The sequence below is a fragment of the Colletotrichum costaricense genome (assembly GCF_030867565.1).
Source record: "Colletotrichum costaricense strain IMI 309622 chromosome Unknown Scaffold_19.1, whole genome shotgun sequence".
Taxonomy (NCBI): Eukaryota; Fungi; Ascomycota; class Sordariomycetes; order Glomerellales; family Glomerellaceae; genus Colletotrichum; species Colletotrichum costaricense.
Genome location: NW_026848248.1, coordinates 930,144 through 942,828, shown reverse-complemented (window position 1 = coordinate 942,828; position 12,685 = coordinate 930,144). Strand labels below are relative to the sequence as shown.

Genomic DNA, 12,685 nt, shown 5'->3' with positions numbered 1-12,685 from the left:
GTCGTCAAGGTCATCGTGGGCATATTACTAGCTGGTTGGGTAAGGCTTAGTCGGCGTTCTTAGGATAGCAGAGTTTGTCAGCCTCGGATGGCACTGCTGGGTTCTTTCTCATAGCCCTCGGAAACTGGGCCTTATTTACGTTTCCATAATAGACAAAAACTAAGAATGACAAGCAACGCAAAATGCCTGACCTGAAACGCCTATTGTCCATGAATTCCCATCCTTCTTGCCCCTTGTCATAACTTTCATAGCAGACTCTGCAATTTCGAGACAAACGCTTACTGACGCCTCCGCGATGCGATTTGGGCGTCGACCTCCTGGGATTCCTTTCTAAGCTCCTTCACAACGGTCTATTGCGATAGTCTAGTCAGTGTCATGTCTACTTTGGGCTCGATAGATAGAGTATTATTCTTACGGCAAGAGCTTCTGGGTTCACGCCATTCTCGATCATGGAGATGCAGATCGACAGGGTGCGGCGGTCCAGGTGGCAGTTCTTTTCACACGGTCACGTTAGCATGGAGTGGGACTTTGAGAGGATGGTAGTAGGTGGGCGTCGCAACTGACGAGGATGGTAGAGATCTCATGCAAGATGTCGACAGCCTGTTGGGCCGCGGCCTGCTTCCCGCTTCGGTCGTCGGCGGGCATTTCCGTATGGTGTTTATTGCTGATTGCGAGATTGCGAGATTGTATGAGTGAGGAGAAGGTTATTGAATGGACGTCGCTTTGTTTGACGGGAGCGGGGCCAATCAACTTCAGAGAATAACGGCAGCCTGTGAGGTGCTCGAGGTGGATGTCTTAGTCGGACGGAGTAGAGAGTCGGCAGGGGCCGAAGTTGCCTATTAGGAAAACGCGTCTGAAGAGTGGCCCCGACGCGCCGGGCGAACTAATGGCAGGGGTTGACTGGGCTAAAGTGGGCAACTACCGGAAATGGGGCCCATCTTTTTTTTGTATGAAGCCGCGACTGACCGAACTTTTTCACCTTTCTTAGTCCGTTCAGTCTTCCGTCGCTGTCTCACTCTTTGCTTTATCGTCATGACCTCGAATTTGCTGCAACAGTCAGCTCATGTTTTCTGACAGCTGCGTACCTCATTGTTGTTGTTTCCATACTACTAGCTAGGCACCCGTCCACGCATGACCACGGATCGTTCATAGCCCGCCAGGCTTTTCCATCTTTCTTCGCATGATGAAGCACACCCCACCGCTCTCTCACGATATGCCCAGTTTCCCACGAATACACTACTTAGACTTACGGGAAACGAACGGGTCTAATGGCTGACGCACGGGAAGAGACAAGCCGCTTATATGGCCCCCCAAAAATCACGATTATTCCTCATGAAGGAATTGAAGATGGACCACCTCAACTGCATATGAGCCGGGTGCCAGGTCAAGGTGAGCGGGTGCATCGGGCCGGATATAGCTTCTCACATTTGCTGACCTTCCGATAGCCCAAGCTCTTCGTATCATACAGGCTCCTGAGACCCTTTACCCTGCCTCTCGCTCTACGGAGCTGGCGCCTTCTTCAACACTTTGGGGTTCCCAGCGAGTGCAAAGACGATGGCTCTTCAACGCTCACCCAGAGGCTTTCGCGGGCAGCTCCGAAGCTTCCAGCTTTCTGTACGAAGGACTCGCTCAGCTCATGCGGCCTGATGCCGCGCCGACGACTCAGCCACTTATGACAATCAGTCAGATGGCAGATGTCACCAATCACACGCGGGTCGTGCCCGTCCCCGTACTGGCCACGGCTGCCGGCGAGTCGGGTGAGCTCCTCCGTCTGTCCAAGATTGAGGAGACAAACTGGCAATGGGGCGAGAACGAGAGCCCAACGCTTCGGATGTTGAGCATCGACCAGCACGACAAGGAAGAATCTGTCTTGTGGTCGAGCGATGGAGCCCCGATTCTGCAGATCAAGCCTGCGCTGAGCTTGGTCCGGTTCGAACCCACGAGGTGGCTGCTGGTGCAGAAGCGGACTTCGACTACCATTCTTCAGCCGGATTACCACAAAATTCCTGTTTCAGAACGCCCGTCGGGGATTGACCAGGCTATCGAGCGCCCATCTCGAATCAACCCGAGACCCGTCCTCACCATCTCCTCGGAGCAGACTGGAGGCTTTGCGCATTCTGATGTGTCTTTCAGCTATGGCTCGCAGAAAAAGCCGCCTCAGCTGGCCATCATAGACGAGTGCGGCTACTACAGTGTCTGGGATGTCAAGGGTCGAGACATGGTGGGATCCAGCGGCTTACGTCCAAAGCTCCGGCATTGTGGCCACATTCACTTGGGTGTTACGGAGCAGCTCCCCGACGAGGACTCGCCGGCTTTCCGCGCAGAGCCTCATGGCGTGATGTGGGTCGGCGCGGCCGGCCCGGGTGTAGATCTTTGGGATGTGCCCGAAGGGCAAGATGTCGATGCAGGAAACGACCTGGCTGCCCTGACGTCGAGGTCCAAAAAACTCGTCATCTGGAACCGCGCAAAATTCGAGGTCATTGATATCAAAGACGCGACGTTCCGAAAGAGCTTGGTCATACTCAAGACGGACGAGCCAGACCACATACTAGACGTGAAGCCAAATCCTTTGAACAGGAGTCAGATCTTCATCCTCACGACCTCAGGTTTCTTTTGGATCGAGACGTCGTCTTCAGGGACGACAGCCAACAAGACAGGCGGACTCTCCATTCTGCAATCCTTTGCACACCTCAGGGGCTCGGATGCGGACGCTCTCAGGCTCACCGTGCATCACGGCGGTTCGGAAGCAGGAAACGAAAAATGCACAGTTTTCATCTACTCTGACAGATCTCCAGAGGTAGATGTTTACTGGTTTTACGCGCCTGAAGACACGGGATTGCCACAGTTTGAGCACCATATCATGAAGCTCACGGGCGACGCGACGAAGCTTCAGAGTTTGTGCCCAGTGCCGGCTTTCCTGAGAAACCCCTCCCCTGCAACAGCCAAGGGCCCAGGCTTAGAGTACCTCAACCATGACATCCGATTCCAGCAGCTGTTCGTTCTTGGCAGGGACCTCAGCTTGAGCCAGAGCCTCTTTGCGATCTCGGCCGGCCCTGATCTCGATGTGGTGGCTCCCGATAGCAGTCGCGAGTGGTCAAGAGACGGGCGCAGACAGGCGCATAACAAGAGGCGACGACAGTTCCTGCAGCATTTTGAAGGTACTTTTGTCGTTCCCGATGGCCTGGGTGATATGGATGAGCTGGTGCAGCGCCGCGCCAATCGGTACCAGGAGCTCATGGAGAGTGAGCAGGCAGGAGAGGAAGCACAGCTTAAGCAGCGGTGGCCTAGAGGTCTGAACCTGGACCAGCTCGTATCCCGCGTCAATGTTTCCATCGAGTCGGTCATCATGGCGTCAGAGCAAGCTACCATTGAGGGTCCTCTGTCTGTATTTGAAGCCATACGGGAAGCAGCCGTCAACTGTCTAGAGACTGAGGGCGGATACATCCCGCTGCACACTTTGTAAGTTTGGATCTTCCCATCATGGCTTTCATGCACTCATTAGTGTTAGGCACGAATACGAAAACACCTTTGAGGCGCCTCCTGTCTCCCATGAGGCAGTAGCAGCGTGGGACTCTCGCTTCCAGGAGATGATGAACGCGCAGACCGATCGTGTCATTGCACAACCTCTCACATCGCAATTTCTACACGGCTTGGAAACATTGTCACCCCTCGCAGACATCCGCGACCAGCTCGAGGAGATGTGGAGTCCAGCGGGCCTCCCGCCTAGAGCACAGCGATCACGGAATGTCGTGCTAGCAGAGACGGCCGAGGCCATCGCTCGATCCCTCTTCGGTGTGGCCGTACTCGACGCGAACCTCCCGACCAGAGAAGACGAGTCCCCCACCTGGGTTCCCGAACCTCCACCACTACCAGTCCGGCAGCCGAGCCAACGCTCAAGTCAGCGCTTCTCATCGTCACCCGCAAAGCGTAGCCAAATATCGTCAAGCCAGCGACTCTCACTCTCTCCGACCAAACTAAGCCAGCCCCTCAGCCAGAGAATTTCTCTATCGCCAACCAAACGCGTCCAAGCCCTCGGCCACCGCCTATCCTTCTCCCCTTCCAAAGGCGCCCGCTCCCAGCCCTTTGACAACGTTCCCCCCTCATCGTTCCCCTTTCCCTCCTCGGGGCCCCTATTCTCCCAGTCCTCCTCCGTCGGCCCCTCCTCGAGCTTCCCCGACGCCGCCCCATCAACACCAACGACACCCGCACCCACCACAATCGCAACCACGGCTCTCCAGCGCCTAAGCATGCTCGCCGAAGACATCAACACCGCAGACGCCCCCGCCCGCCAACACAAAGTCCTCGCCTACTGGCCCACAGCCCGCGGCGTCAGCACGGAAGGCTACGTCTCCTCCGTCCTCGCCTCCTCCACAAAGCACATGGACGTCCTCAACGAGCGCCGCCACCGCGCCGAATCGCGCCGCCGCAAGCGCAAGTCGCAGTTCCTCGGCGCGTCGTCGCAGCACGGGTGGGGAACGAGCGAGATGGACGACGTGTTCGAGTCATCTGGGCCTGGGTCCGGGCCCGCGACGAAGACGAAGATGCAGACGGCGACGAACACCGGGTCCGAGTTTGCACCACTGTTGCCGCCCTCAACGCAGCCTCTTCCCAAGCTTGCGCCGCCCATCATCGGCTCGAGCCAGTTTCCGCCCGTGCCGTCTTCTCAGGCTATCTTCTCGTCGCAGATGCCGCTCGTCATGTCGCAGCCCATGGCTGGGAGGCACGGGATGCGGTCGCCGGGGAAGAAGAAGAAGAGAAAGTCTGGTTTCTAAGGGTCCCCGGGATATGGGAACAAAAGGTTCGCCTTGGATCACTGTATTGGAGATTTTCGCCTGTGTCTTTCATAAATGCTACGGTCGTGTCGGAGATTTACCATAGTCCCCCCCTTTTTGGGGGGGTGATGATGAGCTGTTCCTCAGCTCGATGCAAATTACTCTCAACAAAACTCACTTAAGCCCTCTCACTTTTTTTTTCCTCTTCATCTCGCATCCGTGACAAGTCTCTGCATCTCAACCTCCATCATCTTCAAGCAACCCCACTCCTATTTACTCACTCCCGGCCTCCAATACCGCTCCCAACATCGTTCACCCCCGTCCCCTTGACCTTGTGATCGCTCGGATTCGCCGCCGCCTCGTACAGGATATTCGCCGGCGCCCGCCCCAGCTGCATCCACTCGCCCTTGAACCCCAGATACGACGCCCTCGTCTCGCCCTCGTCGCCGTCGCCGAAGTTGTCCTCGAAGAACAGCGTCAGGCGCTGGACGCGCCCGAAGAGGCTCCGCTTGACGGGGATCTCTTGGACCTGCGCCGTGCGCGAGAGCTCGAATTCCTGCGTGGGGCGCGCGTCTTCGGCGGAGGCGAAGTCGAGGTCGTCGCGGTTGATGAAGAGTTTGAGGGTGCGCGGGGCGGAGGGGGAGTCGGAGGTGCGGAGGAGGAGGGCGTGGAGTTTTACTTGGCCGGTGAAGCTTGGGTGTGTTAGTGGTGTTCCAGGGCGGGGGGGGGGGGGGTGAAGAAGTATTTGGTGAAGGGTTTATATACGTGTGTATGTGTACTGAATGAGATGGATAGAATGAGTGAAATATGAAATGTAAAGCATAACATAGCACAATATCTCATGTTCATGATAGACCCAAGCACATTAAATGAGACAACACCAAATGAAGAGTAAATCGATGAAGAAAGTAGCGATTCACTCACGGAACGTTAACCAACAACTGCTCATCACAGTCGCTCACGACCTCGGGCTCGGCGTCCAGCCTCTCGGCCCACGTCTTCTTGACGACGGCCCGCGCGCTGCCGATGGCCGCCTCGTTGAGGGCCGTCACCTCGTCAAAGTTGATGTGGCCGTACAGCGAGTGCTGCAGCGCGGGCGTGACGTCGTCCGAGTGGTCGTGCTCGTCGTGGCCGTGGCCGCCGTGGCTGTGGCCGTGGTGCTCGTCGTGGCAGTGGGACATTGTGTGCGGTTTTACTATCTTGTGTTCTCGTTTGTGTCTCTTGGTGTTTTTAGTGGTTTGCTGATGAGACTGGTGGTGACGATGGTGGGGGTGTTTTGGAGGGGTCGTTTTGGCACTGGTGAGGGGTTCCTCCTTTCCGGTGGGTAGTTTGGGTGATATGTTGTAATGCGTGGTAGCTAGACGAGGTCTTCCCTCTGTGGTGATATCTCGTTGCGCAAAGACCGTTTGGGTATCAAGGATGCGAAATGAATAAGTGATGAAGATGAGCCGTTCTACGTTTGCTTAATGATGCTGCGGATGATCAAGTTCAGTGAACAAACGGCCCCACTTTCGAGCTAGAAGGTTCCGTGATTGGCTCTGAGACCACCTCCGCTGGACGTCGAGGTCCGTTGCGGCGCCGTTGACGAAAAAAGTTTTTACCAAAATAGGTGGTTTCGGTTCATAGGAGTAATTCCTTTATGTTGATGATTAAACGCTTTGAATGTGTGAAATGGAATACCGGGCCGTCCGTGCTGTTTCCTCGTCTTGTCAGGCGGGTGAAAACTGGGTCGGGCTCACCTATGACTACCATGAATTCACACTTTACGTGGACCAGAAGGAGCTCCATACCTTTTAATTTTCTGATAATCTTTTGTAGTAGATGTCATATAGCCATTCTTTCATTTCATCGTGTCCTGGTTCTGTTCACATCAGTATATCTGTGCCAAATTAGCTGTTGAGCGGTCCCAAACACATTGTATGTGGCTAGCTAGATCTCTATATAGCGACAATTTGACTACATCCTACAGGTACCATGATTTACACGTTCTCATATGTTTCTGGGAAAACTCTAGATGTCTACGTCTTGGTAAAACCGCGGGTATGCCCTCGGTTTGTGATATAGACGGCGTGTACTTTCCCGCTTCTGCCGTCTATCAACTTTGCGAGTGATGAATTGAGCGATAACTTGGCCGGTATCGAACAACGATACTTGACATCAATACGGCATGAGATTGTAAAGCATCGCTAGAAATGCAGCAAAACTCACCCTCCCTGCAACAACATCCTAAGGATTCAAGATTCCCCCTTCAAAACCATCATTGCCTCCGCCTCACCATGGACGCAACATCCCCGTCCCCATCCAAACTCTCATCCACAAAACCAAACCTCTCATACAGCCCCTTACCCGCCTTGCTAGCATCCACATACGCCGCGACTCCATCCTCATCCGCAAGCGCACACCCCCACGCGAGCAACATGGACGCCGCGCCCCGCCGCTGGTATTCCGGATGCGTGACCAACGTGTCGAGATCTGAATGTTCCTCCCCAGATACCAATCAGCAAACCAACTACATATGTGTATCACCAAGAGCACCTTATTCTCTCAGGACAATATCTCAAGAATCTCAGGACGCCCAGGAGAATGTAGGTCAATAAAAGCGCAAGGGAGCAACGGAGAAACCCAGGACAGAAGAAAGACAAAACTCACAATAATGCCTCTCATCACCCATAACCCGCTCCCTCTCCGCCTCCTCCCTAGCAAAGAACAAATCACACACCTCGGAAGGCATATCCCCCGCCCAAGGAGGATACCGCCGGCCCCTCTCGGCCGGCATACTCGTATCCCACTTGGCCCACGCCGCAATCCTCGGCCTGCCGCCTCCCCCTTCTTCACCTCGACCCCCTCCCCTATCCCCTCCCTCCGCCTTCTCCGTTCCGGTCACGGTAGCAACGCTGCTCACATCAACGACCTTGACAAACCGCTGAAACGTCTTCGCCGCCATATCCCCGCCATTCGCCTCGTCCCACCACGCCCTCACACCGGGAGTATCGGGCCACAGGCGGGATATCACCTCGTCGCCGGCAAACGCCGCGAACCACGTCTCCGTCAGCGCGGGGACGTCGTCCAGTGTCGCTTCCTCTAGTTTGAGGGTGTTTTCCTTCTTCGTGGTCATATTGTGTTTTTCTCCCCTTTCTTTCTTTTCTTTTGCTTTCTCCTTTCTCTCGTCTGTGGCTTTCTGCTGTTTCTCTTGTCGAAAGATTGCTGTTCGTTGTGTTGACGAGCGTCGATCACATGTCATAAAATCGACACTTTCTCCAGGCTTGTGTAAGGTAGTAGGTGAGATGAGAGACAAAGAGATGCATGAGGAAAGCATTCTTTGGCTTACTAGGTAAATCGAGGCGAATAGGTAAGCAAGTAGGACAAATGCGGGGTTTGCATCTTTGTCGATCAGGGGCAGACGGGTAGGTAACACGATCGATCTAATGTGTGGTTAGTATTGGCTGAACTTCAGTCTCAAATCTCAGTATTTGACCACCCGTATTCGTCCTCAGCTAATTCCCAGTTTTTTTGACTATCATACGATGATGACCTTTGCTGAAGACGGCGCAACTAACAGAGGCAGAGATCCTCATACCACTAGATGCTGACTGATATCCAAAGGAGTGGGAAGACATTGGCACATTTCAGCATACGCTCGCTCGCGAGCCACAAATTTGATCGGCACTCTTTTTGCATAATTGATTTCAATGATGCAGCAGTCGCCAGTAATGGGCACAAATTTTTATGTACAAACGCAGTCCAATGAAAATAGCTCCCGTTCAACTAAAAAAAAAATAACGCAAAAGTGCTCGCAGACGCTAGGTTCGGCGACCCTCTCATCTTTGTTCTGCAACGCTTCTCTTAAACCAGATACGTCATCCTCGTTTTTTTCCACCTGTCTCAAACGTCGAAAGGAAAAACCAACCCAGGCGCTCAACCGTTTCTTTACTATCCAGTCCGGGAGGCCTGCGACACCGAGGAGAAAGTTGCCGCCGTCTATATGCAAAATACCGTCTAATCGTATTGATTCTCTCGTGCGCCGGTCTCGTCTCAATCATCCTGATTACCAAGGGGAGCGTATCTACCGCTGCCGCTGCTGCTCTGGTCTCGCGTGCGACCAACAACTCTGGAGACCCATCCGCTAATGGTGCTGCTGGCCTCACCATCCTGGCCCTTGCCGTCGGGAATGTCGGGAGGGTCGAGAGACAGGCCAGGAATGGCGCTGTTGGCAGTAAAGTTGCCGGGCCGTCCCCGGTATTCGGACCCAATGGGCGATCCGGGCATGAGCGAGTCGTTCTCGCGGCCATGCAAAGATGGTGTTCCAATAACAGTGCTGGCGTCGCCAAAGAGCGAATCCATCTCCTCCAAGCGGACACCGCATGTCTCGGGGTAGATGAAGTATACTGCGTGGGTGTGTTAGCATTCAAAGTCCAGCCCGTGTACGAAGGACGCAACTTACCAACAATAAAACTGACTGCACAGAAGAAGGCGTGCACAAGATACAACCGCCACTTGATCCACTCCTGGAGCAGAGGCGTCATTTCTCCGACGAGCCAGTTGAACGCCCAGTTGGTTGCGGTTGACAGACTGGCTCCCTTGGAGCGAATGCTCAGGGGCAAGATCTCCGGAGGGTAGAGCCAAGGAATCGGGCCCCATGAGTATCCAAACGCCGCGTTGTAGATCATGACAAAGATGACGACCAATGTGGGTGTGTAGGTGATGTCGAGGTAGAGCCAGTACGAGATCATTGACAGTGAAACACACATGACAATGGCACCGCTCAGCAAGATTGGCCGGCGACCCCACCTGTCAACCAGGTACCATGGGGGAATGGTCGAGAGAAGGTAGGTGATGCCGTTCACGCCAGCCATGAGGACGGCGTCATGACCAACCCAGCCTGCCTGTTCAAAGACGTAGGGAGCATAGTAGCTGATGACGTTGATGCCGTTGAGCTGAGCGAGACCCTGAGCTGACATGGCAATGAAGACACGGGTGCTGTACTTGCGGAACATCTCGGCGTATGTCCTCTCACCCTCCTGTCGCTGGAGAAGCACGTTCATCTTAATTTCGCGATACTCGTCTCGGGCCTTTTGGTTGTGGATGTCACCCTTGCCGTAGAGGTTGGCAATGACAACGATACCTTCTTCGTCGTGATCGTTGTCAAGGAGCCATCTGGTCACAAGTCAGGATCGGGCACACAAACATTCACGGCAAGCAGAAGACCAACCTTGGAGATTCTACAATGACCAAGCTTCCAAAGCCCAGAAGGGCCCCCATCACGCACTGCATCAGAAGGGGAACACGCCATGACATGTCACTTTCGATGAATCCGCAGAAGTAGTCGACCCACACCGAGGTGGTATAGCCGATGATGTTGCCGGAGAACTCAATGCAGGCCAGCTTTCCACGGTTGTGGGGAGGGGAGATCTCAGACTGGTAGACAGGGACGATGGTAGACAGAGCACCAACGCCCAGACCAGCAATAATTCTGCCCAACATCATCATGGGCATACCAGTGGCAAATGTCTGCAAGGCACCACCGACAAAGAAAATCATGGAGCCATATAGAATGGTCTTGCGTCGGCCGATGATATCGCCAACCTTGCCAACGACCAGAGATGAGATAAAGGCGCCAACTTCCAGGATGGCAACCATGGTACCAATCTCGGCCGAGGAAGGCTGATGGAAGTAGTTACGGAAGTAGACACCTCTGTGGATCCCATCAGTTAGCTATAATGATCAAAAAGGTGAGCAGCGGGCAGAGCATTAGACGTACGTGATGATGCCTGACATGACACCCTGATCATAGCCGAACAAAAAGACTCCCAAGGAGACGAAGATACTCGTGAAATAGCTGTTGGAAAAATTGTCAGTCAAGCGATGTCGCGATAAGGGTAATTTCGGAAGGGCAGGACGCACATCAGGGCCTTGCCAGTGAGGCCGTGAATAGAGGAACCGCCCGGCATGATGGCGCCGATGACTCGCTGCGCGCGGGTCGGACGAGGTTGGGCGATGTCGGGAACCTCGATTGCCTCCTTATTAACACCTCCACGACGGGTTTGTGAGTTATCGCGGCGACTAGGAGACTCTTGGATGCGAACACGCTTCTTCTTGGAAGACTTGTGAGAGGGGTGTCTCTTGTGAACGCCGGCTAGCAGCTCGTCATCAACGTCGCTGGGCAGCTGGGTGCGAAGGGGGTCTTCGTCGTCGATAAGGTCGGCGATGTCCCCAGTGTCGGTCCAGGAATCGGACTCGGAACCGAGAGAGTCCTCTGATGACGGGTGGCCGTGGTGATTGTGTTTGTCGTTGTCGAAGTTGTGGTGTTGACGGTGGGAGGTGGAAGAGGAGGTGTGGTTGTGATCACGGTCACGGGCGCTGTGGTGGTTGTCGTCCCGATCAGATGCTAGCAATGACGTCGCCTGTTCTTGCTGGTCTGGATGTGGCCGGGACTGCAGGGTCCGCAATGGGATGTTGGACGGGAGACGTCTACCGTTTGAAGAGGGAATCTTGGGCGGTTATGGGGCTGATTAGCGACAGCACCCTTCCGCTCTAAGAGGAATTGAAAAGGTTGGGGGGGGTGGAAGTGAAAAAAATGTCTAAAAGACGACAACTGGCGGGCGGCGAGTCGAGTCGAGTCGGGTCGAAAAAGTGACGGTGCTTTCTGCTTGGTGCTTGGTGCGTGTTACTGGCTGCGGCGAGTAGGCCGAATCGGCATGTAGGTACTCTGTAAGGTGAGGTAAGGTAGCGTTGGATGACAGGCCAATCCACTCCCTGGTGCAGCACTGCAGTGAGAGACTTTGGTGGGACTGGGAAGGGGTAGCTATGCGGACGGGCGGGCTGGCCGTGGGACCGCTGAGCAGGTAGCTCTTGGTGGTGCAGGTGCTTGGTCCCAATGTTGGATTTTGGGGAACCTGGGAAAAGGGATTGGGGAGCAAATCGAGGCCTGCTATTGGTGCTGCTGTTACTGCTGGGGCGGAGGGGCCTGGAACAGGACGGGCGCGGGATGGGATTGGGCTGGAAGGGAAGGAGAAGGGGGAGGGGCCAGGCCAAGGCAAGTGCCAGGCAGACAGGCTGGCAGGGCAAGGCAAGAGAGATACGGGGAGAGGGAAAGAGGCGGGAAGGGACGGGAGGGAGCGACAGAGAAACTGCAAGAGACAGCTCAACTCAGGCTTGCGGCAGGAGCAGCAGACAGGCGGCGCGAGTCCGGCTTGGTTGGTGCTTTCCAAGAGTGGATGCCGTCGATGCAACCTGCTGCACAGTGACACACGGTCTTTCCAGGAAGCCTGTGAACTTGGGAAAGACCAAGGAAACCGATTGCTGGGGGTCCCACTTTCCTTAGGCTGTAGGCTGTAGCTTGTGCGCTGAGCAGCAAATTGTGGATCGCCGCTGACAGGTGCAAGAATAGCTGAAGACGGGAAAGTAGGTACTCTGTACTGAGGTATCCTGAGAATAGAATTCCAGAGATCAAATTCCAGTCTCTGCTTTCTTCTCCTCTTCTTCTTCTCGACCAATGCCAATGCCAATGTCTCTCAATTCTTTTCGAACAGAGCGAAGAGACAAGGTACAATGGAAGGGCAAGAATAATGTCCAGGAATCCCGGCTTGATGGAAGTGTCTTCCTGTGATGGGTAGGTACCGATGAGAAGCAGATGACCAGCGAAATGGAAGCCAACCTTGTTCCTTCAGGCTTCCCGTATCCTTTCGGTACAGGGTGCAGCTGGCCAAGGGGGCAAAAAGAGTACAGGCCGTACGCAGTAGTAGCGCGCGAATCCACCTGAATGATGCTTCTACGCAACGGTGCAGCAAAGACGATGCCGCGATGGGAAAAGGGATGCAACAGGCAGAGAGAGAACTCTTGAAAGTCCACGCCGCTGTCCGATCTTCTCCTAGGGTACAGATAGCACCTAACGGGTTTGAGGCGGTATGCCCAGT

The 12,685-nt window shown here is 54.6% G+C and overlaps 5 protein-coding genes across 5 annotated transcripts; 1 reads left to right on the top strand and 4 right to left on the bottom strand.

Annotated features, from left to right (window-relative positions):
- Positions 1 to 278: 278 nt before the first annotated feature.
- On the bottom strand, positions 279 to 645 carry CCOS01_14153 (mitotic-spindle organizing protein 1; the record flags this gene model as incomplete). The annotated part of the gene is made up of 3 exons (XM_060462297.1): positions 279 to 350; positions 416 to 493; positions 565 to 645. 3 exons carry the CDS (start codon positions 643 to 645, stop codon positions 279 to 281), a joined length of 231 nt encoding a protein of 76 aa, XP_060307393.1.
- Positions 646 to 1,268: 623 nt separating this feature from the next.
- Positions 1,269 to 4,772, top strand: CCOS01_14152 (uncharacterized protein; the record flags this gene model as incomplete). The annotated part of the gene is made up of 3 exons (XM_060462296.1): positions 1,269 to 1,389; positions 1,446 to 3,459; positions 3,509 to 4,772. The coding sequence occupies 3 exons, from the start codon at positions 1,269 to 1,271 to the stop codon at positions 4,770 to 4,772; spliced, it is 3,399 nt and encodes a 1,132-aa protein (XP_060307392.1).
- A 277-nt stretch (positions 4,773 to 5,049) lies between these two features.
- Positions 5,050 to 5,953, bottom strand: CCOS01_14151 (uncharacterized protein; the record flags this gene model as incomplete). Its single annotated transcript, XM_060462295.1, has 2 exons — positions 5,050 to 5,464; positions 5,697 to 5,953. 2 exons carry the CDS (start codon positions 5,951 to 5,953, stop codon positions 5,050 to 5,052), a joined length of 672 nt encoding a protein of 223 aa, XP_060307391.1.
- Positions 5,954 to 7,029: 1,076 nt separating this feature from the next.
- On the bottom strand, positions 7,030 to 7,887 carry CCOS01_14150 (acetyltransferase; the record flags this gene model as incomplete). Its single annotated transcript, XM_060462294.1, has 2 exons — positions 7,030 to 7,244; positions 7,422 to 7,887. The coding sequence occupies 2 exons, from the start codon at positions 7,885 to 7,887 to the stop codon at positions 7,030 to 7,032; spliced, it is 681 nt and encodes a 226-aa protein (XP_060307390.1).
- A 917-nt stretch (positions 7,888 to 8,804) lies between these two features.
- On the bottom strand, positions 8,805 to 11,469 carry CCOS01_14149 (uncharacterized protein; the record flags this gene model as incomplete). Its single annotated transcript, XM_060462293.1, has 6 exons — positions 8,805 to 9,157; positions 9,214 to 9,926; positions 9,982 to 10,464; positions 10,531 to 10,608; positions 10,674 to 11,240; positions 11,441 to 11,469. 6 exons carry the CDS (start codon positions 11,467 to 11,469, stop codon positions 8,805 to 8,807), a joined length of 2,223 nt encoding a protein of 740 aa, XP_060307389.1.
- Between the last annotated feature and the right edge of the window lie 1,216 nt (positions 11,470 to 12,685).